Here is a 25,347-nt window from a genome sequence, read left to right as displayed (position 1 = left end):
GACATGCCCAGTGTCCCAGGGGAGATGATTCCTGCTGAAAGGGGAAAAGTTTGCAAAAGCTTTGGAAATGGTAAAAAAATTTCATTGAAATGTTTGTTGAAGGACAGCAAGACTCACTCCTCTAACAATTGCAGGGATTCAGGAGAAACTTCCAAATCCAGCTTTGAAGAGTCCCCAGAAGTATTTAGGGGAGAGCAAGTCCCACACCCCTGGAGGTTTGGGCAAATAAAATGTCTGTGCTGCAGACTCTGGATGGAGATCCTTACAGGGATTAAAATTATTGTCTATTAAAATTATCCACATTTTCTATGTGACTGTCACTGTCTAAAAACAGGATGTAAGGAGCTTGAAGAGCTCAGGTACCTTCTGGGACAGTGTCATTGCTGGTGGGTGAGGATCATGGAATCACAGAATATCCTGAGTTCAGAGGGATCCATCAGCATCACTGATCCAGCTCCTGGCCCAGCACAGGACACCTGTAAAGGTGGTATCTGCACCACTTTATTAGTGGCTTGTTTTTATTTTATCTTCATTCAGAGTCAGGATTAAAAACACAAGACAAATTTACTTGTGTTCTAGCTTGCTTGTTTATTAAATCTTATGTAAAGTACAGAGAGTTCTGTAACACATTTAGCTACCAGATGAAAGTGAGCAAAATGGAGGTGAACCTAGCTAGTTACAAGTTCTCTTAAAGATAAACAGTCTAATAGAGAATTAACATTTATATTATTTATAATTTTGACCCAATAGCCAAACTCCTGTGACACACAGTGCAGCACTAACTGTCCAAGCAGAAACTACTGCCTGAAACCATGGAGAAGGAAGAAGACAGAAAGAAACAACACCCAAAATCTTCTATCTTGTCCCATACCTATTACTAAATTCTAAAAACCCCAAGTTCCAAACCCTTCACCATGTGAAATCACATATTCTGTTTAACTACACACCTGTGATTTTAACTCCATCACTCAAATTTGGAAGCCTCAGGTCAAAAGCAGAGTTCTCCAGGGGGTCAGTGCCAGAAAGCTCAAAACTCCCAGGTTTTTGGGATCCAACAGACACCCCAACAATCCCACCCTGTGCATCCCTGGAGCTCTGGCAGCTTTGGGAATGTCACCATTCCCTGGGGAGCTGTTCCAGAGCCCAGCCTCCCTTTGAGAGGAGAAGGGAAGCTCAGTGGTACCCACAGCTGGAACTTTGTGGCTTCCAAAGAGCTTTGAACACTGCCAGCAGCTGAGGAACGTGGCATTCATCTGAAGTATTCATTAAGATGGGGAATTATTTGCATATTATTAGCATTATTACATGGCAATAAAGCTGCTGCTGGTTCTTCCCTCCCTCCATGTATCTTTCATCACCCGCCTTTCTAAGGCTCTGAATCCTGTTTGTTGTGTGACAAACTGGGCTGATAAATCTCGTTACTCACTTCAATGGCTGAGAGACTCACTGCACATTACTGAATTTGGTGAATTATGTAATAAATGCATAATTAAAATGAAATCCAGTGCCTCTCGTGGAACCTCAGAAAATGCCTTTCCTGATGAATTATAGAGAAATGTACACAGGTATTATAATTTAAGCTTAATTATTTGGATTTATTTTCAATCAATATTTAATATGCTACCTGTAAGTTCCTGCAGACCCACAGCAAATCTGTTGTGGCTTTGCTGGAAAGCACAGAAAGTGTCTGTGAGTGTGTGTGTAGAGTGAGGTGTTTGTTTTCATAGGGCTTCATGACTTAATATTTGATTACAGAAAGGAAAACTCCTCTGAGCACGATGTTAAAATTTTTTCAGCCACAGGAAGTGTCTGTGAGGAGTTGGATTTTGCCCAAATTTTTCCCCAGTTGTTCACCTTTGAATATATCTCAGAGCAGCTGTGGCTGTCCCATCCCTGGAATTGTTCAAGTCAGGTTGGATGGGATTTAGAACAACCTGGGATTATGGCAGGGAGTTGGAACAAAATGACCTTAAAGTTCTCTTCCAACCCAAACAGTTCTGTGACTTTGGTTTACTGGAGTAGAATCACAATAATAGGAAATAATTTACTCAAATAAAGCATTGCTTGGCTGCTCACTCATCCAGCTGGTATTAAAATAAACAAAAAATCATTCCCCTGATGAATTTCAGCCCTCCTGGTTCTTACTTCAAGGCAGCTGCTGTCAGGTTTTAAACTTGAGATGTACTAAAAACTTCTCTCTGTGCTTAAAATAGGTTTGAGAGATCCTTTCCTTGGAAAGAGAAGTGATGTTTTTCAGGCAAAAACAGCCTGCAAGTTTAATTTTGAAAGGTTTGTCTCTTAAGTAGCAAATTGAATAGAAGGGATTTGATTCCCCTAAATCCCTGATTCTAGAGAAAGCAGCTTGAGATCTCAGTAAGAGAATTAACACATGGGTTAAACTTACAATAAGAAGCAGGACTTGGAAAATGCCTATTCAGATGCCGTTAAGGAAATAATAGGATTAGTTCTTGTCGTGTCAGTGTGGATTCCTCAGACTGGGGGCTGTGCTGACACACACCCGGCTGTGTCACTGCTCTGCCCGTGAAATTGGGGACAATGACAAGAAAGATGACTTTCCTTGGAGGCAAATCCCTTTGAATGTTTCAGCCTTGTGTACACACACACACAGGGCAGGTAATTGGGGCTGACAAAGGAGCCCCTAATAATCCCCTTCCCTCCCCAGATGTGCTGTTTGTGGCTGAGGTGGTAACTGCAGCTGGGTAAGTGGTGGAAAAAGTCAGGGCAGCACCATGGCAGCATGTTTTCAGTTCCTATAGCAGATTTCTGTTAATTCCTATCATCTGTTGCAAACATAATGTGGTTTCTTACCTGTTATTTTCATCCTTTTATTCCAATGTATATATTTTTTAATGTATATACATTATACCCATTATTTAAGATAAAGCAGTTTTGTCCTTTGTTTATATTTATTTTTCACCATTCATAACAATTCAGAATCTTGCAAAAAAGCATTATTTTCATTTTTTCTTGTGTTTTTCATTCCATAATCATCCATGTGTGTCTTTGTTTTTAGCTTAAACCAAAGAGAACGGAGCATTAAGGCAGAATTTGGGTTATTTTGACATCACCTGATTCCACCATAGAAGGAGCTGTAGGAGACCAGCACTCTGGAAAACCTCCAACAAAATGGTAATGAGTCAAAGAAAGGCTTCTGTTGTGCTGTCACTCTTCTGTTCTTGTCTTCAGACACAACTTCTGCTGCTTTGCAAAGCTTCTCTTTCCTTTTCCGTGGGCTTTCCTCATGCACATATCCTGGGAATCCTGTAATTCCCCCCAGAAGTGCTTTGGGAGCAGAGGTGAATTTAAGCAGCATGGTATAAATCCAAATATTGCATGAGAAGCTGTGGCTGCCCCTGGAAGTGTCCAAGGCCAGGCTGGATGGGGCTTGGAGCAGCCTGGGGTAGTGGAAGGTGTCCCTGCCCATGGGTGGGTGAGATTTAATGTCCCTTCCAACCCAAACCATTCCCTCATTCTATAATTTTGTGATTCTATGATTCCATAACTAAGAGTGAAATCAAGTTTTGTGTTGACAGGTAATTGGCAAATGCACCAAGTTTCTCAGTAAATTATCACCAGAAAGTTTATATGTAATAATATAATAATAAATAATAATACCACCAGTGGAGGACATGCTCAGGCTGATATTGTGTCAGAGCATTCCCAAGCATTCCTCAAGCTGGAACTTAAGGAAGAAAAAAAAAAAAAAAAAAAGCCAAACAGCTTTACATCTTACTCTGACAGAGAGTATTTGCTGTGTTTTGGCTCAGGGTTTGTTTAGGGGGTGTGGATGAAGCTTGGAGAGAGCTCTCTGCACATTTTGCAGTGGCAGCTGCTGATGCTGCCTCGAGTTGCAGCCAAAGCTGGGCTGGTTTCAGCTCCATGTGTGTTTTAGCTCAGTGTTACTCCATGCTGGAGTCATTCTTGGAAAGCTGAATGATCTCACAGATCTGGAGATCAGCAATCTATTATCTTACCTAGCTTGCAAGTCAAGATTTTAAGGAATTAATTAGAGATGCTGCACTGAGTGCACATGTGTACATGCATATAATTGTATCAGGTTACTGTACCTATATTTTTCTTATCCTTGGACTGTTCTTGCTTGTAATCCTTCATTCTGCTCTCATCTGAGCTTTTCTTTCTTACTCACTAACAGGAGTTGCTCCCCTTTAACAAAAAGTGCTTATCCCTATTATATGTCTTTTAAAATGTGTCCATTTAAATGAATATTGAACAGACAGAGACATGTCTGTGGTATAATGTATCCACTTATGGCTAATCGGTATTGGAGGTGATTGAGACTCTTTGTACTTAATTTTTTGTGCTTTTTATCCAGCAGAATCATTTGTAGATTGCAGTGTAAGAGCTGATTTACACCTCAAAGTAAACTATTTCTCCTGGAGCTGTGGGTTTATTAGTTACTAGCATCCTTTTAGGAGCATGAAGGGAGCACTGAGCATGGAAAGATCTGATCCCAAAAGAAATCCCAATTCCTGTCCCAGTTTCAGATGTAGTTACCAATCTGTTGGCACCCACCTGTACAATTATTTTCCTAAAGGCTTTGGAATGGTTAAATTGCACTGCTGAAATTTATTCCATTTATTTGTTCCTTCACTGAAAGGGTGCTCAGGCACTGGGACAGGCTGCCCATGGTGGATTCCCCATCCCTGCAGGGATTTCAAAGCCATGTGGATGTGGCACTTGGGGACATGGCTCAGTGCTGGTCCTGGCAGTGCTGGGGGAGCTTCATGACCTGAAAGATTTTTCCAACCTTAATGATTCAGTGATTCCAAGTGAGGTGCCCAGTCAGAGCTGCTGCTCTTGGCTCCCTGTCAGTCACTGACACTGCCATGTGTCCTCTCCTAGAAATCCTGACCTTTTGGCTCCAGCTGTGCCTGGATCTGCACCTCAGACACTGAACCTTTGGTGGGATGAGCTCTGTCACCCCATCCTCTTTTTATTTCAGCACTTAAGATTTAATTGATTGTTAATGGTTTAGTTAAGATTTGAGCATTGCTATTTATTTAATTTTATTCTTTTCTTTTCTTTGTTTTTTAGGTATGAAAGGTTTTTATGGGTGGTGAGATGTTCCAGTGCTTGGATCAATCTGTTTCATTTAATGTGGGAAGGAGTGGATTCTTATTTTCTTTTACTATTGTTTGGTTGGATTGCTTTAAATTTCTGGAATTTTTTCAGCAGAGCTGATCCAGGTATAGAGAAAGAGAATCATGAAATCAGAATGGTTTGGGTTGGAGAGGACCTTAAAACCCATCTTGTTCCACCCCTCTGCCATGGGCAGGGGTGCCTTGCACTGTCCCAAGCTCCAAGCCCTGTCCAGCCTGGCCTTGGGCACTTCCAGGGCTGAATGAGATGATTTTTAAGGTCCCTTCCAACCCAGTCCATCCTGTGATTCCCTGATTTTCTAAAAGCTCATCAGCAATAACTCCACTCCCCAGGATTTTTGTGCTGTTCTCCCTCAGCCCTGTGGCAGAGCAGAGCTTTAACTCCCAGCCTGCTGTGTCTCCGAGTTCAGACATCTCTGCAGAAGATTAAGCAAGTTAGAGAAATTAGCTTTGATCCCTTTCTGCCAGCATAGGATTTTTCCACATCACACTGGGTTTGAAGTTCACACCTAATCCAGTTTTACACAGCCCTGGGGGGGGCCAGGCTCCTCTGCTGCAGCCTCTGATTTAGTGGCACTTCCTTGATACTGAGATTCAATTTGCATTGCCATTACTGCATCCCATTCCATCCCATAATGCTTCCTGGGATCTGCCAAGGCCCATGGATCCTTACCCTCCCTGTGCTGTTTTGGGTGCTCACTGCATCCATTCAAATATGTGTATCTGCTGTCCTGTGTGGAGGTTTTCAAGCTGTAGGAACAGATTTACATACAAAAAGGGTTTGGAGTGTCCAGCCTGGATCTTTGTGCATGGAAACAACTCGTGTGAAACAAGATTCCAAGAGCCACCTGTGCAGAACTGATGCTGATCATGGTAAAGTGGAGGGTCCTGTCCCAGTTTTCCAGAGATTTAGTGCTCAGTCCTTATCACACTACATTTTATTTATGATATTTGTAACCCCATAAGCTTTCTTCCTAATAAATATGTATTTTCAGGCTGAAAAAACCTTTGTCTGTGATCCTTTAAAATGCCTTTTTACAAGCACTCAGCATCCTGAACATTTTCTCCTCACACACACACTGGGCAGGGGGGTAGCAGAGCATTGCAGGCAGGAGCTGTGTGAAGTCCCCAGAGAATGCATTTAAAAGTGACACTGTGTTGTGCTGGACTGACAAAAGGTTTAGCACATGGAACTTTCAGGAGGTGCCTCCTGGAGCAGAAAGCACTGGTGGTTTATACACCAGAATGGGGGTTTATAGGTAAGAGTTTAAATTCCAAGTTTCTAAGGGTGGCTGTATTTTAGTGGGAAGCCCAGGAGATCCCAGAATGGAATTCTCCCTGTTCCTGCCCTGTATCTTCCTTTCATACACACCTTGTAACACTATTTCATTTTTCTTCAGGAGCCCAGCATTGATAGGAGAGTTTTTATCACTCTTGTAGCATGGTTGGCAGAGTACATCCCTGTTTTTCCATGAGTTGTTTGGATAGCCCCTGCTCCTGCTTTCTCCTTCACTGGCAGCAGCTCATTCAGAACCTAAATCCATCCCAGTGATATTTAATCATGGAGTCACAGAATGGTTTAGGTTGGAAGGGACCCTAAACATCATCTCCTTCCAACCCCCTGCCATGGACAGGGAACCATCCTCCTCCTCCAAAGCTGTCCTTGGCAGAAAAACACCATTAATCCTGATGGGAACCAGCAATTCCAGGGATTTCACTGCACCCCTGCAGCAAAGGTGTTTCAGAATTGTCCTTCCCCATCCTGACAAGGCTTTGATCATACCAGGAACACCCTCTACAAAAAAAAAGAATTTTTTTTTTTTTTTTTTTTTTTTTTTAAGCACATCAGCTCTGGAAGGTCACAAGGCTGTCAGAGTGACTTATTGCTGTCCTCTGGAAATGGCATTTCTGGAAGGCTGTGGCAGTCTGGGCTGGATCCTGCAAAGAGCTTCAGGAGATCCATCAGATGCCCTACTTAATTTAAAATCTTTGGAGCTTCTTTTATTTTTTTTTTTAATATTTTTATTTTGTTCTCTTCACTGTAGTAAAATTATTTTTACGACCCTTTGGGTATTACCTGCTTTTATAAATCTTTCTATAATTAAATTTACAAATCCACCCCTGAGCTGGTGATGTGTAAAACCTTGCAAACGGGACCCTTTGTGTGTTAACCTATATTTATGTTACTTTTCTTCCTTCTGGCAGTAATTATCCTGGCTCTAGGCCTAGGATTAATCTATAAGATGCTGAACATGCTTGAATTTTTGCTCCCCTTCCCTGTGGCAAACTCATCTTATGCAGAGCAGGGCATTTTTAAAACTAATTCCTGTGAAGTGGTTTCAGTGTTACCCCTCTTAGTGATTCACAGGAGGAGCCCTGGCAGAGGTGAACTGATCCTGGGCCATGGATATGGCAAGGAGAAAGGGTTCAGCCTCCTTCAGTTTGGTGCTGGGCAGTTTCCCAGCCTGGTGATGCAGCTTTGGCTGCCTGGCCAAGGGACTGTCACCATCCCTGCTCTGCAGGACTGGGGGGACACACTGGGATGGGCTGGGGGTGTTTTAAAAGCTGGACAGGGCATCCAGCACTAGTCTGGTGGTGCCATGGGCAGCAGGCAGCTGAACAAGAGCCAGGTGTGCCTGGGTAGCCAGAAAGGCACCTGGGCTGTCCCAGGAAATGTGTCCAGCAGGGCCAGGGCAGTGCCTGTCCCCTGTGCTGGGACACCTCCAGTGCTGGGGACAGCTCTGGGACCCCCCTGACCAGAGGGACATTGAGGGGCTGGAGAGTGTGCAGGGCAGGGATCAGAGCTGGGAAGGGGCTGGAGCTCCAGGAGAGGCTGAGGGAGCTGGAAAGTGGCTCAGCTGGAGAAAAGGAGGATCAGGGGGGAACCTTGTGGCTCTGCACAACTCCCTGACAGGAGGGGACAGCCAGGGGGGTCAGGGACTGCTCCAGGGAACAGGGACAGGAGAGGGAACAGCCTCAATATCCCCAGGAGAGATTAAGGTCAGATATCAGGAATAATTTCTTCAGAAGGGCTGCCAAGCCCTGGCACAGCTGCCCAGGGCAGTGGTGGAGTCCCCATCTCATGGATGTGGCACCTGGGGACATGGGTCAGTGGTGGCCTTGGCAGTGCTGGGAAATGCTTGATTTTCCATGATTGTGTTATTTTGCTGTGGTCTTGGGGCCAAGGTGCTGCAAGATCCTTAAATCATGGAGGGTTTGCCCCCACCTTACCTCAGTGGAACATTTATTCATCCTCTTACAAAGCAAGAGTTCAAAGAGAGTCACCAACACTTTCTGGAGACAAGAAAATGGTGTTTTGGGCAATCCACAGATTTCCTACAGCTGGGCATGGAAGTTCTGGTTCCCCATCCCTAAAAACACTCAGGGTCAGGTTGGGTGGATCTCTGAGCAGCCTCATCTGGTTGAAGATGTCACCACTCACTGCAGGGGGTTGGAAGGCCTTTAAAAGCCTTTTCCAACCCAAAATACTCCTGTCACATGTCCTCTCCTCCCACAAACCTGAGTTTTTCAGCTTTGTGCTTTCTGGCACTGACCCCCTGGAGAACACTGCTTTGTACCTGAAGCCTTGGAGAAGGTTTCAAATTTGAGTGATGGAGTTAAAATCATGGGTGTGTAGTTAAATAGAAGTGTGTAATTTCACATGGTGAAGGGTTTTTAATTTGAGGATTTTATGATATAGTAATAGGTATGGGACAAGTTTTGGGTGGTGCCTCTTTCAGTGCTCATCTTCCTTCTCCATGGTTTCAGGCAGTAGTTTCTGGTTGGACAGCTAGTGTCACACTGAGAGTCACAGGTATTTGATTATTGGGCTAAAAGTATAAATAATATAGGTTTTATTTCTCCATTGGGATGTTTAACTTTGAGACACCTTGTAGCAGCTGGATCTCTCTCCATTTTGCTCACTTCTAGCTGTTCCTAGAGGTGTTGCTGAACTTTCTGTACTTTTGATAAGATTTAATAAACAACCAAGCCCCAACACGAGAAAATCCATTTCCTTTCTGTGTTTTTTGATCCTGGCTCTGAGTGAAGACAGAAGAAACTGCAGACAAACCACTGATTAAGTGGTGCAAAACACCTCCACCACTGCACAGCATCCTCCTCTGGGGGTGTCCCCATGGCTGAGCTGCCCTTGGGGACTGTCCCCTTGGACACAGGAATATCCCAGCAGTGGTGGCCTCAACAAGTTCATAGCTGGAAGTTTCAGCCTTCCTGGATTCCCAGATGGATGCAGCCCCAGGTTCTTTGCTGCTGTGTCAGGAGAGCTGCCGTGGGCTGGAGCAAACTTTGCCCACTGGGAGTTTTTTCCTTAGAAAACCTTTCTGGAGGCATCGATTTGCAGCATGTCTGAGCCAAATTTAAGCATGGAGCCACAGAGATCTGGATTTAGCTGTGCTGGCTGTTTTCCCTGGGAAGAGGGATCACAGGGATGGATTTGATTGCCTGGGAAAATTAGTGTTGATTTCAGCGAAGAATAATTTATTACAGTGTTTGCATTGGCATTGTCTTCATAGGATAAAGGCTGAGAGTTTCCTGTGTTTCCTGTGCTTGTGTGTTTTTAATAATTTAATCTATTCCTTCTAGTCCATGGCTTGGACTAGAAAAGAAAAAAAAATAGGACTGGCTGCCTACTCTTAATATCCCATCATAAAATAAAATCACTAATCCCAAAGGTGGAGTTGCAATTAAAAAGAAAGAAAACTGGTGTTGCAAAGTATTGAAACTGAATAATATGGTGTAAAAAGACACTGCCTGTGGTGTTTGCTTCAGACCCTGAAGATGCTGAGGTTGTAATGCCTTGAAGGACTGGGATGTTACAGGATCCCAGAGTGGTTTGGGTGGGGACAGACCTTAAAGCTCCTCATTCCAACCCCTGCCATGGGCAGGGACACCTTCCAGTATTCCAGGTTGTCCCAAGCTCCTTGGGGAGCCTGGTCAGTGCCCAAATACCCTCTGGGGAAGAACCTTTTCCCAACACCCAGCCTAACCCTCCCCTGACACAGCCCCAGCCATTCCTGGGGCACAGAGAGAGAAATTGGAGCTGCCCTTCATTAGAAGTGGAGGATCCAGCGTGGAGAATCCTTTCCCTCTTCTGTCTTACAAATGTGAAATGACAAATTGACCAAGATACTGACCTTTAAACCTTGTTTTCCCCTATCAAAACTGCCCCTCAAACTCCCTCCAATCCCCTCAGGCACCATCCCCACACCAGGAAGGTTCTCCTGCCCTGAGATCCAAACATCTGCTGCACATGTGGGGCACAGGAGAGCCATCAGCTCAGTTTTGGGATCTGCTTTGCAAAGAGCAGGGCAGGTGAGAGTTGCTGCTGCAGGTTGTGGAGTCTCCCAAATTCCCTCTGGCTGTTTCCAGTGGAGCTGGGCAGCTCCAGCACAGGGCAGGAGTGCTCCAGGCTCCCAAGCTGGGTGCTTTAACCTGCCTGGCAGTTTTCCCTTCTCTCCCTTCCTGGGTATCACTCCAGTCCACAGGAAGTTTTGGATCAAGAGGAATTACCTGCAGACAGTAATGAAAGAGGCTGCTCATAAATGCAGCTCTGGACCTGTTAAATCAGGCTGTGCCTGGCACTGGGGGATGAGTGCAATCTAATAAAGGTATTACAAACACTCCAGTTGGAGCAATTAAAATGATAATGATGTGCTGGAGCTAACGAGGCTGAGGTGAGGCTTTGTGGGGGCCAGGGAGAGCATCCAGGTCTGCCCTAGATCCCTGGAAGTGCCCAGGGCCAGGCTGGATGGGTTTGGAGCAACCTGGGACAGTGGAAGGTGTTGGGGGAGGAATGGGATGAGCTTTAAGGTCCCTTCCAACCCAAACCATTCTATTTGCAGAGCTTCTGGTCTGCAGGAGAAGAGAAATAAAGGGAGGGGAGGATGAACCATCACTTAAAGGTTATTGCAGGTTTTGTGTAAGACCTGAGCCACAGAATGGATTCTGTGGGTTCTGGGTGGGAAGGAACCCCAAAGAGCATCCAGTCCACCCCCCTGCATGGGCAGGGAGACATCCCACTCTCCCAAATTGCTCTAGAGGGGAATCCTTCCTTTACAGCAGCGTTTCCCTGGATCAGGAGTGCAGCCAGGCTGAGCTGCCTCCCTTTAGGAGAGGAGCAGAGCAGGAGCAGAGGAATCCCTGTGCCCCACCACTGTCATCTCCTGCCTTCAGAGCTCTCCCTGGGCAGCACAAGGGCTCCTTTTGGCATTGTGTTTACCAAAGCTGCCTGGAGGAGGTTATTTAAACTGCACTGGTTTGAACCATGCTCTTGACATAATTTTTTCTCCATCTGTAGCTTAAATATCAGCCTCTTCTCTGAGCTGAGTGACTCTTGTGGTTACTCAGGTGCTTTCAAGGTGCAGTCATTCCCTCTGTGAGCAGCTGTGACATTTGGAGCTGCCCAGCCTGATTGCTACAGGAATCCTGTTCCAGGCTGGGTGGGAATCACAGCAGTTACAGAAGCACATGGAGACTCTGGGTCAGCCTGGATCTTCTGTATGAAACAATTGAAATTAGATATTAGGAATAATTAGATATTAGGGATAATTTCTTCCCTGTGAGGGTGGGCAGGCCCTGGCACAGGGTGCCCAGAGAAGCTGTGGCTGCCCCTGGATCCCTGGAAGTGTCCAAGGCCAGGCTGGATGGGGCTTGGATCAACCTAAAATAGTGGAAGGTGTCCCTACTAGTGCAGGGGATGGAATGCAATACTCCTTAATGTCCCTTCCAAGCAATAGTTCCAATAAATTGCTTTGCAAACTCCAAATGTGATTATTAAATGAATCTTCATTTGATGCAGGAACAGTCCCATTGTGTGGTTCTGTGGCCATAAAAAAAATGCTTTTTATTCTCAAAAAGAAAAAAAATCCAAACCTGGGGAGAAAGCCCCAGGAGCAGCAGCTTTCAAAAGACCCTACAGCTCTATTTATTTGTGTGTGGGCAGGAAAATTTCTGCCCATGCAAAAAAAAAGCCAGGCTTTTTCAAATAAATAAATAAATAAATAGACACCAATTTATTGGGGTGAAATTCTCAAAGGCTTCTGAGAGAACCAGCACTACTGGCCAGGGTGGCAGGAGGGAAAGTTTCCTGGTGTTTCCTTGTGCAGCCACTTTGAATCCCAGTTCCACTTTGAATCCCAGTTCCACTTTGAATCCCAGTCCCACTTTGAATCCCAGTTCCACTTTGAATCCCAATTCTACTTTGAATCCCAGTTCCACAGCTCCAGCCAAGCAGAGAAGGACAAGAGGGGAGCTGGTGGAAGGAGCAGGTGGGCTCTGCTGCTGAGAGCAGAGTGGGGATGCTGTCCTGGAAAAGATAAAGATGATTGCCCAGCTGGTTTAAAGATGGCCCATGAGCAGATAATGTGTGCCAGGAGATCAGGGTCACTGCCCCAGCTGGGTTAACAGACGGGGACAGAATTCACATTGCTGGTCACATCAGCCCAGCACAGATGCTCAGCCTCTTGGAGGAGAGCTCAAAGTGCTCCTCACAGCCTGGAGACACCTCAGAGTCCTTTAGAGCACAGAGCCAGGGAATTTTTGAGGTTGGAAAGTCCTACAAGATCATCCAGTCCAAGCATTCCCTGCCAAGGCCAGCCCTGAGCCTTGTCCCCAAGGGCCACATCCACAGGGCTCTTCAATCCCTGCAGGAATGGGGCATCCCATGGGATGGGGAATCCCAGCATCGCTGCTCCACTGCCTTACTACCCTTTCCATGAAGAATCTTTATCCTAATATCCCAGTTTCCAATCAAAACATCCCTTGAGGCTGTTCCTCTCCTCCTGTCCCTGTTCCCTGTGACAAATCCTGACCCCCCTGGCTGTCCCCCTCCTGTCAGGGAGTTGTGCAGAGCCACAAGATTCCCCCTGAGCCTCCTTTTCTCCAGCTGAGCCCCTTTCCAGCACTGCTGGGTGAGGTTGGACTCTGTTTGGATTGAGCAGCCTCCAGCTGAGCTCCCAGCCTGTGCCCCAGAGCAGCTGCCAGCGAGCTGCCAGGTGGGTTTTGGTCCCTGTGGTGCCTTCACTCCCAGCATTTCCTCATTCTGAGCCCCCTGGGGACAATCTCACTGGCTAATGCAATTTGAGAGCCATCACTGAGAAGCTCTGTGGGGATCCAGCAGACTGGCTGATGCCACTGCTTTTGCTGCAGTGCTCAGGTGTTTGTCCCCATCCCTGCCCTGCACCACGATGTTTGTTTTCCCTGGGGAAATCCCCTACGTGTGAAGAGCCCTGGCTGCCCTCAGCACCAGCACACCATCCCTGGCTCTGTCCTCCTGTGATCCTGCAAGTGCTGCAGCCCCAAAGGATTCATCTGCAGGGCACAGACAGGACAGGGAGCAGCTGAGGAGACTCCCAGAGCAGGAGCTGTGTGAATTGAGGGGCTGAGTGAGGACAGGGAAGAGGCTCTGCAGGCTGGGATTGTGTTCTGCTCCTCCTAAGCCACACGTGGGAAAAACCTCAGCAGCCTCAGGATTCCAGCATGAGCTGCAAGAGGAGGCTTGGATGTGATACCTGTGTTCTGGTGGGCTGGGAATTACATTTGGGATGTAATCATCCATGCCCTGAGGAGCTGTGGCTGCCCCTGGACCCCTGGAAGTGTCCAAAGCCAGGTGGGATGTGGTTTGGAACAACCTGGGACAGTGGGAGGTGTCCCTGCCCATCATCACTAAATGATTTATAAAGTCCTTCCATGATGGATATAGATGGCAGAGCAACAAAATTTTCAGTGCAAAGCCAGGAACATCCCATGAAAACCACTCACATCCCATTACCTGTGCAGGCTCTCTGGGTTCTTGGGAGAGATGTGGGGGAAGCCAGTCCCAGGTGGGAGTGTGTTTTTGTGCCAGCACTGAATTCAGGAGCAGCTGTGAGCACACAGACAGTGAGTGACAGCACAGCCTCCACTTTCACACCAGGAATTGTTTCCACTCAAAGGGCTGCTTTGCATTTTTTATTTAAGATGAATTTCCCTTTTAACAGTGCCACTCAGGCACAGCCTGTGATTCTTCACATCTGAGCACAAAAAGCCAGGCTGGGCATTGTGCTTTCCTCAGCTGGAAATTCCTGCCCTCTGGTTTGTGGGCAGGAATAGCTTTTCCCACATTCCTGGGAGAATCAGCATTGGATAGAGGATCAAATACTTCCCTGGGTCCTGGGACACATGGATCTAGAACTGAGCTACCCACTAACCTCCTGCTAAGTTTTTTTGGGGACAAGATCTGTTGCCTGCCAGATGTTTGTGCTCTGTCTGGCACAGCAGGGCAGTCTGGGTGCTATTTTTGTAGCTGTGTTAATAACTCTGTCTGCAGGGCTCTGGAGGTAGAGGGGCAGGTCTGTCAGGACCCTTTTCAGTGTGACTTGGTGGTTTATTCGTGTCCAGGCTCATGTAACACAGATGTTGTGCTTCACCCACCCCCAGAGCTGCCTCTCCTGGTTTGGGGTTGGGCTGGGAGAGCTGGGGGTGCTCACCTGGAGAGGAGAAGGATCCAGGGAGAGCTCAGAGCCCCTTGCAGAGCCTGAAGGGGCTCCAGGAGAGCTGGAGAGGGACTGGGGACAAGGGATGGAGGGACAGGACACAGGGAATGGCTTCCACTGCCAGAGGGTGGGATGGATGGAAATTTGGGAAGGAATTGTTCCCTGTGAGGGTGGTGGCACTCAGAGGAGCTGTGGCTGCCCCTGGATCCCTGGAATGTCCAAGGCCAGGCTGGATGGGTTTGGGATAACCTGGGACAGTGGAAGGTGTCCCTGCCCATGGCAGGGGGTGGCACTAAGTAATTTATAAGGTCCCTTTCCACCCAAACCATTTTAGGATTCCATGATTATTCTTAAATAAACTGTTTCCCATTGCAGGGATATATGTTTGCCTTCTCTTAAATGTAAAATTTATTTTATTTGGATATAATACATGAATCCTGTGCTCCATCTCAGCATCACTTCCACATTTAGGAAACTTTGAAACATTGAAGAACTCCTGTTTGTTGACCCTGTCTGTGTTTTGTGCCACCCATTCCCTCCAACCCTTCTCCATTTCCCTGTTTGTGGAGTTCCAAAGCACTGAGGTGGATATTGGCCAACCACTGCCCTGCAGCCTGGAGTAATTTATTCCACTTAAAACCCAGGCCTGAGTTCCATCCAGCAGAGTCCTAAATAAAACCTTCATTAGATGAAACCTTCCCTGGGTGATGCCTGTGCTGGTGAACAGCCCTTCAGCAGGGAAGGGGACTGGCAGAAAATCCCCCCTCCCATCCTGTCCCACATCACTTCCAGCCACATTTCCTGCTCCCCTGTCCCACTTTGGCCTCCAAATGTGAATAACAATGCCTGTGGTGGCCCAGGGCCTGTCACTGTCCCCAGCACTGGATGTCCAACATCTCTGTACCAGCTGCTGTTCCCTCTCTGCTGGGAGCTGCCCTGTCACACAGGCTGGGGAACAAAGCCAGGACAGCCAGGAGGAGGAATGGCTCTTTTTAAAGCCTTTTTTGTTTGCTCCTTGCCCTTGAAAGGCCAAATGATGTCATGGAGGAGAGGTGGAGAAAGCTCCTTGTGACACTGGCACCTGAGAGAGGGGATTTCATTACAGAACCCCAAATCTTGTGGTGTGGTGGTGTAGTGACCAAAAGGAGCTGTGAGGAGTCCAGAGCATCCTTCAGAGGTTTTCCTGCTCACTTCTGTTCAGCACTGTTGGGGAGGGAATAGAAAAATCTTATGAGTGCCCAGCAAGTAGTTCTGAAACAACAGATGAAATAGAGATGTTGGCAAACTTTGACATAGATGCTGAAAACAGCCATGTGAAGGTTTGAGGCCTCTTCCTTTGTTTAGATGATGCCAAATGCCACAAACACCAAGGAACCAACAGAGATCCTGTCCCAAGGCTGGCAGGAAAGGTCTGAAGATAAGGGTTGCAGATAAGAAAGCCATAAAACATGGTAATTTAGTAGTTCCTATAGGTTGCATGCAAATATTAGGAAATTAGTATATTGTATTAGATTGGTTAATGGAAATTAAAATATTCATCATAGAAGAATACTTATTGTATTGTAAATGGGAAATCTCTCTCTTACCCCCTTGCTCTTATCTCTTCTTACTCTCTTACTCTCCATGCTCTACTCTCTCTCTTACACCCACACCCTTATAATAAACTACAAACCTGAAGAAAGAAAATAGAGAGTTCCTGAGTCTGTCCAGAGACCATCCAACCAACAATACAACCCTCACACAGCACAGAGTCCAGCACTCCTGCAAATTAATAATTAATCTGGAAAAATAAGATGTGCACAAGGAGTTTTGGGGCACAGAAAAGCTTCAAAGATAGGTTGGACAGGGCTTGGAGCAACCTGGGATAGTTAAAGGTGTTTCTGCTCATGGCAGGGGCTGGAACTGGGAGATCCTTAAGGTTTCTTCCAAGCCAAATAATTCAGTGATTCTCTTTTTGAGGTAAGGTTGGCAAGGACTGGCTCAATCAAAGAGAAAATTCCAAAAAGGGGTTGAATTTTCTGGCTGCTGGCTGCAATGGGGATGAGGCCCCAAATGAAGAAATGGTGTTTTAAACCCTCCCTACAAGGATTTCTGCAGGGAGGGTAATCATGGCACAATCTCAAGCAAGCACAAGGTACTCTGAGGCAAAGGAACTCCCACGGATAGCAGAGAACAAGGAAAGAAAACAGAGGGGGGAGAAAACCCCAGCTGGGCTGGGGCAGAGCTGACTCCTGGAAATCCTCCAGGCTTTGGAAATTGGTTCTTGATGGATCCCTGGTGGAGCTTAACAAAGCCTGGAATATAAAGATATATTTGTACCTTTTCTTTGGGAGTCATTGTGCCTCTCTCGTGGTCTGCAGGGCTGTGCCCTCGAGCCTAAAAATAGGGATAATTGATGTAATCCTAAACCAAGGGAACACACCAGCTGAGGGCACAATTATCAACCTGCCCCCAGCACCTGCAGGCCAGGGGGGGACATGCAAAGATGATTTTTTTTTTTTTTTTTTAATGCTGATCCCCAATCACCCAAGTGATGAGACAGCAGTGGGGGATGTGAGTGGGGGTGGAAGGAATGATTTGGGAGCCCAGAGGTGCTTTGGGGATGGATTTCAGGAAGCTGATACCTTCTCTGGAGGCTAGCCCAGAGCTCTGGGCTGCTGTGGAAGAAAACCACCCACAAGTGATTGAGGTGACTTCTCTGTCTGAATTTAAGGAGTCTTAGACCTGCTGCTGCTGTTTTATTGTTGGAAGTGCAGCCAGTGCAGGCTCAGGCTGAAATTCCCTCTGAGTTACTAAATGGGATCACTCACAGCTCTCAGGGGCATCTCCACGTTATTCTGTGTCCTCATGGCCTCAATCTGCACCAGGGGAGGGTCAGGATGGACATCAGCAGGAATTTCTCCATGGAAAGGGTGGTCAGGGATTGGAGGGGCTGCCAGGGAGGTTTGGAGTGCCCATCCCTGGAGGTGCCCAAGGAATGGCTGGAGGTGGCACTCAGAGCTCTGGGATGGGGACAAGGTGGGGATGGGTCACAGGATGGACTCATTGGTCTTGTCAAACCTAAATAATTCTGAGATTCTGTGAAAGAGGCCATCTCCACCAATATCCATAGTAGGAGTGTCTTTTGTTGCCTCTGAGAGCCATTGGGTTGGACTTAAATCCTTTGTTCAAGCTTTTACTGAAGACAGGATTTTTTTTCCACTTCCATCAGTGCCAGTGGGATCAGAGCAAGGATGTTGTGATGTAGAAAGAACTGTTTGCACAGAGCCTTCCTGGAGGAAGAGGAGCTCTGCAGGGTCCTGCTGGCCTTGGGTACCATGGAGGATGTGCAGAGATGTGTCAGGATGAGAGGAGATTTAGAGGGGATGTTGGAAGAAATTCTTCCCTGTGAGGGCAGGCAGGCCCAGAGAAGCTGTGGCTGCCCCTGCAAGTGTCCAAGGCCAGGGCTTGGATTAACCTGGGATACTGGAAGGTGTCCTGGGAACACAAAAATGAGCATCAGGAGCACCCCTGGCTGCAGAGGGGCCCCTTCTCCATGCCTGGCCCATGCTCAGAGCAGCACTGACCCTTCCAGCCACAAGGCTGGAGGTTTTAAAGCTCTTCTGGGGAGAGTCCTCATGCCCAGAGTAACTGTGTCTTCATTATGTCTGGTAGATGCTGCTGAAAAATTAATGATGCACTTACAGAGCTCAGTTAAGGAGCCTGCCCTGGGCAGGGAGTGAACGTCCCCACTGAAGGGGCCTGGGAACCTGGAGAGCCAAGTGCTGCCTGCTATTTATTCCCTTTTATTTAGCATCCATATTTAATGCTTTGCCTCTTGCAGTGGCTCTGCAAATATGAACAAATTAATTGGGGAGTTGCTGCAGTGCACATAACGAGGAGAGCCCTGCTAATTAGTCAGGGTGTGTGTTGATGGAGCTCTGTTCAACAAGTGCTGCTGTTCATCCTCTCCTTCCAGTCTAAATCCTGGTTTCAGCTGTTTCACTGGTGGGGGAAATCCAAAATTCAGCAAACATTCCTTCTGAAGGGTTTTTCTCAGAAAGGAAAAGCAGAACCTCTGTGTTCTATAAAGAGGAGTTACACTGATGTGTTTAATTTGTGGATTTAACTAATTTTAAACTCTTTTTTTTTTTTTTTTTTTTAGCCTGATTCTCTAGATAGCATTAAAAACATACCTGGCTGGGAATGTATCTCTAATTAATTGCTTTGCAGCAAATTGAAACCATTTCAACAAATCCTCCATGCACATTTTAGATCTTAATCCAGTGGTAATATATTGGACAGAAAGCATCACAGTGAGCAAGGTAATTCCACCCCTGCTGGAATGAGGCTTATTTCATAGATTATGGAATTTGGAATTCCTGGTCTCTCTTACTGCAGTTACTTTGAGGTGTATTCCTGCTTTGCATCCTTGCCCAAGGGACAGTTTCCCAAGAGTCTTCCCCTGTTGGATCACTTTTCACTTCTCCACCCTATCCATCCTAAATCTCCCTTTAATGTCAGTGGGAACATGGTGGAGCAGGAAATGAATGCAGAAGGAAATTAAGTTGCTTTTTCTTCATTTTCCTGAATTTCTGTCCAACAACTCCCTGCAGTCACACAAAAGTTGACCCAAATCCTAGGAATTATCAGAGGTGGGGGCTGAGTTGCCAAGATGGAAGAGAATTTCTCCAGGAAGAAATTCCTTCAGGAGGGATTTTCCTGTGCAGTGACTGAGAGCTGGAACAGGCTGCCCAGAGAGGGTGTGGAGTCTCCAGATATTCCAGAACCATCTGGGCACAGTCCTGTGCCCTGTGCTCCCCTGGTGAGACCAGATGATCCTTCTGCTGCTCCCTTCCAGCCCTTACCCTCCTGCATCCCCAGGCTTTGTTCTTTCCTAGCTGCAAGGGCCATTTTCTGTGATTATTCCGTGCAGCCACCTCATGTGGAGGGTGCCCATGTCCCAAATCCCAGCTGTGACCTCTGAACCCAGGACAAACAAATCTCTGCTCCCCTCTTTCTCCTTCCTGCTTCATCTGCCAGCAGCAGGAATTCCTGCCTGGCTCTGCCCTTTTTCCCTGAAGACACCACCAACCTCCTTGCCGGGTGTTTTCCCACTGAACAGCTCCACTGACCCCTGGGATGCTCCATTTCCAGCTCTCATCCCAGTCCTTCCAGCCCCTCTGGGATGTGCCTCACCTTGCTGCCTGCAGGCTGCTGCTGATGCTCTGTATCCTCCTGGGAATGCCGTGGGGTTGAGTTGGAATCTGGGGAAATGCTCTCCTGGAATCTGGGGAGATGCTTTCCTGGAATCTGGGAAGGTGTTTTGCTGGAATCTCAAAAGATTATGTCCTGGAGTCTGGGGAGATGCTGTTCTGGAATGTGGGAAGATGTTTTGCTGGACTCTGGGAAGATCATGTCCTGGAATCTGGGAAGATGATATTTTGGAATCTGGGAAGATGCTCTGCTGGAATCTGGGAAGATGCTTTCCTGGAGGCTGGGGAGATGCTCTTCTGGAATCTGGAGAGATCATATCCTGGAATCTGGGAAGATGATGTTTTGGAATCTGGGGAGATGCTCTGCTGGAAGCTGAGGAGGTGCTCTGCTGGAATTTTGGAAAATCATCTCCTGGAATCTAGGGAGATGATGCTTTGGAATCTGGGGAGATGCTGTTCTGGAATGTGGGAAGATGTTTTGATGGAATCTGGGAAGATGCTGTTTTGGACTCTGGGAAGATGCTCTGGTGGAATCTGGGGAGATACTGGTTTGGAATGTGGGGAGGTGCTCTGCTGGAGGTTGAGGAGATGCTCTGCTGCAATTTGGGAAGATCATGTCCTGGGATCTGGGAAGATGCTCTGCTGGAATCTGGGGAGATGATGTTTTGGAATCTGGGGAGATGCTGTTCTGGAATGTGGGAAGGTGTTTTGATGGAATCTGGAAAGATGATGTTGTGGAATCTGAGAAGATCATGTCCTGGAATCTGGGAAGATGCTGTTTTGGACTCTGAGGAGATGCTGTCCTGGAATGTGGGGAGATGTCTTGCTGGAATCTGGGAAGATGATGATGTGGAATCTGGGAAGATGCTCTGCTGGAATCTGGGCAGATGATGTCCTGGAATCTGGGGAGATGATGTTTTGGAATCTGGGAAGATGCTGTCCTGGAGGCTGGGGAAATTCTCTGCTGGAATCTGGGAAGATGTTTTGCTGGAATCTGGAGAGTTCATATCCTGGAGTCTGGGAAGATCATGTTTTGGAATCTGGAGAGATGCTCTGCTGGAATCTGGGGAGATGCTGTTTTAGAATGCGGGAAGAAGCTGTTTTGGAACCTGGGAAGATCATGTCCTGGAATGTGGGGAGATGCCCTGCTGGAATGTGGGGAGATGCCCTGCTGGAATCTGGGTTTGTTTCGCTGGAGATGCTGGAGTCCAGCGTGGCCAGCACACATCAGCTGCTCCGCGGCCGCCGCTCCGTTCGGGCACGGGGCTCGGATAATCCCCTGTGCCTTTAAACGTGCTCACATCGGAGCCAGGCAGGGCAGAGGAATTCCCCGTCCTTCCTTCCCTCCTCCTTCCCTTTCTCGCTCGGGCGTTCGGGGCTGGCGAGCGGATCGCAGCTGGCACACATTGGTACCCGTCTCCATGGCGACAGCGAGCCAAGTTGTATGTGGAGCGTGTTCATTGTTAAGTTTCTGATTTCAGTGAGGTCGCCGGATGGTTTTTCTCTTTTTTTTTTTTTTTTTTTTTTTTTTTTTTTTTTTTAATTTTATTTTTTTCCCCGCAGCTCTGAGATGCCATCGCTGCCCCTGCTTCTCCAGCCGTGCTCCCTTGCTGTCCTCAGAGCAAAAGAACCAGCCCCCAGTTTTCAAGGCTTTCCTATTTTTAACCCCTTCTGCCCATCCCTCTGGGTATTCAGCTCACTGCACCTCAGCAATTCCCAAATTCCCACTCTCCCTGAGTTAATTCCCTTGGTGCTTTCTGGGATCTCTGCTACCTCCTGCTCTTGCTTTAAGCAAGATGTTGATGACCACTCACAGGAACACCCTAAAAAGCACCAAATTCTGTCCAAGGATGTAGGATTATCCTGGAGAAGTGGGACACAGCCAGTGGTTTGACAGAGCTGCTGGTTCAAAAGTTTTGCATCTTCCAGTTTAACTTTTACCATTAAGGGGAGATTTAGATTGGATATCAGGAAAAATTTCTTCACAGAAGAGATCAAGCACTGGAACAGGCTGCTCAGGGAAGTGGTGGAGTCACCATCCCTGGAAATGTTCAAAAAAATTGTGGATGTGGCACTTGGGGACATGGTGGTGCTGTGGGGTTGATGGTTGGACTGGTTGATCTTAAAGGTCTTTTCCAGCCTCAACAATTCCATGATCCTCTGATCCTTGTCTGACCTCAAGGAGGAAAACACACCTGCACACAGACTTGGGGATTTTAATAAAAACTTGGTTTAGAATGGGGTGGAATTTGGTATTCTAGGATTAAAGCTGCTTCCTCCCCAAGCCATCCTCTGATAGGATGGAGGAGGGGAAAATGTCCCTTGTGCAGGTGCTCTGGTGCTCAAGTGGCTCTGTGGAGTGCAAAGTTTCCCTCCCTTTTCCCAGAAGAAATGCTGGAATTCACAAAGTGAAGAGGAAAAAGGAATAGGTGATGGCAGAGCAGCTTGGGAAGAGAAGGCTCTGGGGAAACCTCAATTCAATATAAAAAAGAGAGAGAGACTTTTTACATGGGCAGAGAGTGGGAATTGTTTTAAACTGTCAGAGGGGAGATTTTAGGAAGCAATTCCCCCCTGTGAGGGTGGTGAGACCCTGGCACAGGGTGCCCAGAGAAGTTGTGGCTGCCCCTGGATCCCTGGAAGTGTCCAAGGCCAGGCTGGATGGATTTATATTTATTTATTTTATTTATATTTATTTATTTTTTATTTATAAGGAGCAACCTGGGATGGTGGAAGGTGTCCCTGCCCATGGCAGGGGATGGAATGGAATGTTCTTTAATGTCCCTTCCAACCCAAACCATTCCAGGATTTTAAGATATCAGTTGCTGGTCACAATTTTCCCAGTTTGGCCAAACTTCATGAACAAGTTCAGATCCTATCAAGAAATGGAGGTGCTCAGGCTTTTCTCAGTGTGCCTTTAGAACTACAATAAACCCCCAAACCTTTGGGATGCTTTTCAAACAAACCCCACCTTGGTGGTGTCACTGATGTCCCTTTTTGCTGCAGATGGAAAGCAGGGGAGGATCTGAACTGCAGTGCCCTGTGCCACTCCCAATCCCTGCTGTCAGCAGGTCACTTGGAGCCTGGCTGGAAGCCCCTGGGTGTGTTAATTGAATTAATTTTCTTCCTATAAAGCACTGAGCTCTTAAGGTCAATGTGCAGTGGAACACAGAGCTGTAATTGAGGTGCTCACTCACTCATGCGCACGCTGCTCTGATGGATTCCTCCAGGAAGGATCTGCCTGACATTTCAGGCCCAGATGGTTTTTTTGGGATGGTCTCCCTGCTTCCTCACTCAGTTTCTGTCCTCTGACTCCTTCCTCTCCTTGCAGCTGCATTGAAAATGTGGGTTGGAGATGATTTGCAGCAGTTCTGTGTGGAGGGTGGGTTTTGTGCCTGCTCTGATCCACCCAAGGAAGCAATTTATCCTCTTTTTTCTGTATTTAGCCATTTTCCTTTGCTTCTGCACCTTTCAAACACACAGAGAGTTATTCCCAGGACTTTCCTTAGCAGAGATGAAGCAGTTGGCCAGAAGAGATAAAATCCCATTGGGGGAATGAGGAATAAAATTTCTGATGTTCTGGCAGGGACTTTGCAGAATTTGAAAGACTTTGGGTAGATTAACCAGAGCAGCAGCACTTGGATGTTCCAGCATATCATGATTCCTTCTGCTTTTGGAGAAAAAAATGTTGATTTTGGACAGGATGGGTGTGATTTCAGGAGAGGCAATGATGCCACAAGAAGAGAGGAGGGCTCTGGACATCTGTAGGAAAACTGGCAGTGGGGAGGGATTGCTCAAACATTGCAGGAAAAACAAAAACCACGTTGTGGACATGATTTCCAGGAGCTCTGGGAATGGCAGATCCCAAGGGATAACTGGGATCACCACACTCTTGTCTCTGGAGAGGCTCAGAGCTGAGGGTGGATAAAACCTGAAAACCACAGATCTCATCCATTTTCTGCCAGTTTGTCCTTTTCTCACTCCTTGCAGGCTACAAAAAGGTCATTTTATAAGGACAAATCCAGTCCCCACGCCTTAGAGAAGGGCTGTTATTACTCAGAAAACAGTAAAATCAAATAATGTCAGACTTTGCAGGAGTCCCTCAGTACAGAGAACTCAAGAGGATTTGCTGTCTCCCTGGGAAAGAAATTACAGGCTGGGGGTTAACCCTTCTGCTTGAGTCATTTTTTCAGGGTTGATTCTGGCTTTGCTGGGGAATATCTCATCAGATTTATTTTTTTTTGTTTGCCTGCCGACATTTTAATAAAAAATATTTTATTCCATGCCTACAGTACTTAAAAAATAATTAGGAGGGAAGGCAAAGGGATAGCTTTTTATCAAGTAGCTCATTTTCCTGAGGAGCTTTGCTTGGGAAATGTATTTTTTTTTTTTTTTTTCTGAGGAAGTCCATGTGCTCCAGGAGCTGAGGATGAGCAGAGCTTCAGCAGGAGGAAGAGGTGGAAATGCAGATTTGCACAAGCTCTGACTCACTCAGAACAAAGAGCAGGAGGCTCCAGCTCTGCTCCAAAGTGGAATCACCAGCACTTGCCCCATCCCAGAGAAACCAGGTGCTTTCCCAGCTGCTGCTCTTTTTGCTCTTCTTGCTATGCTGCAAAAAGCATTTTTATTACAAATTAAATTGGAATTACTGGTTAGAGTTGGGAAGCCTTGCACAAATACCTGATTTACTGGGAATTCACATTAATGGGATTATTTCTGCTGCCCCACAAGGCTGAGGTTGGCCTCCAGAGCTGGCTTTGGGGCTGGCATGCAGAGAGGGGAGCAGAGGGATGTCAGATCAGCCTGGCTGGCTCTGAGGGGTGAGGGGAGATGGGCTTGGTGGACTCACTGTGCCAGGGTGCAGCAAACACAAAGGAAAACCCAGGGTGGATGATCACAAGGTGGGAAATGCAGCCTGGAGGTGGAGAAAGGAGGGGGGACCAGCAGTGTGTCTGGACCAGCTGGATCCCATCTGATTTTGGAGCCATTTCTGGTGATCCTGGCACAGCCAGGGTGAGCCCAGCCTGGGCAAAGTTAAAATTTCCTTCCCACCCAAACTTCTCCATGACTCTGTGATCTATTTCCAAATCTGGGGTGATAATAGAAGGAAGCATCCTGTGTCTTGAAACTTCTGTGCCTTGTGTTGGACCATGGCATAAATCCAAGGGTGAACTTGGTCAATCCAGAGGTCAAATGGCTTTTTTACCAACACCTGGGATGTAACAGCACCACCAGGACAGCTGCCACCTCCTTGCAGTGCTGGCTTAACAGCTGGACTCAATCTTGGAGGATTTTTCCATTAAATGATTCAATAATTCTGTACCAACCCATACAATAATTCCCTACCAACCCATACAATAATTCTATAGAAACCCATACAATAATTCTCTACCAACCCATACAATAATTCTACACCAACCCATACAATAATTCTATGGAAACCCATACAATCATTTCCTACCAACCCATACAATAATTCTACACCAACCCATACAATAGTTCTATACCAACCCATACAATAAT

General features: G+C 46.8%; 1 protein-coding gene across 1 annotated transcript in view; it reads left to right on the top strand.

Moving 5' to 3' along the window:
* Nucleotides 1–6,134, top strand: part of LOC130251417 (XK-related protein 6-like) — a 48,214-nt gene extending 42,080 nt beyond the window's left edge. The window contains exons 2-3 of the mRNA XM_056488010.1: nucleotides 3,035–3,150; nucleotides 5,077–6,134. Of these exons, the coding sequence (XP_056343985.1) occupies nucleotides 3,035–3,083 (49 nt within the window). The 3' untranslated portion in view covers nucleotides 3,084–3,150; nucleotides 5,077–6,134. The remainder of the gene's footprint in view (nucleotides 1–3,034; nucleotides 3,151–5,076) is intronic.
* Nucleotides 6,135–25,347: the final 19,213 nt, after the last annotated feature.

The sequence above is a fragment of the Oenanthe melanoleuca genome, chromosome 3 (assembly GCF_029582105.1).
Source record: "Oenanthe melanoleuca isolate GR-GAL-2019-014 chromosome 3, OMel1.0, whole genome shotgun sequence".
Lineage (NCBI taxonomy): Eukaryota > Metazoa > Chordata > Aves > Passeriformes > Muscicapidae > Oenanthe > Oenanthe melanoleuca.
The sequence above is the reverse complement of the archived record's forward strand: the minus strand, read 5'-3'. Positions and strand labels throughout refer to the sequence as shown.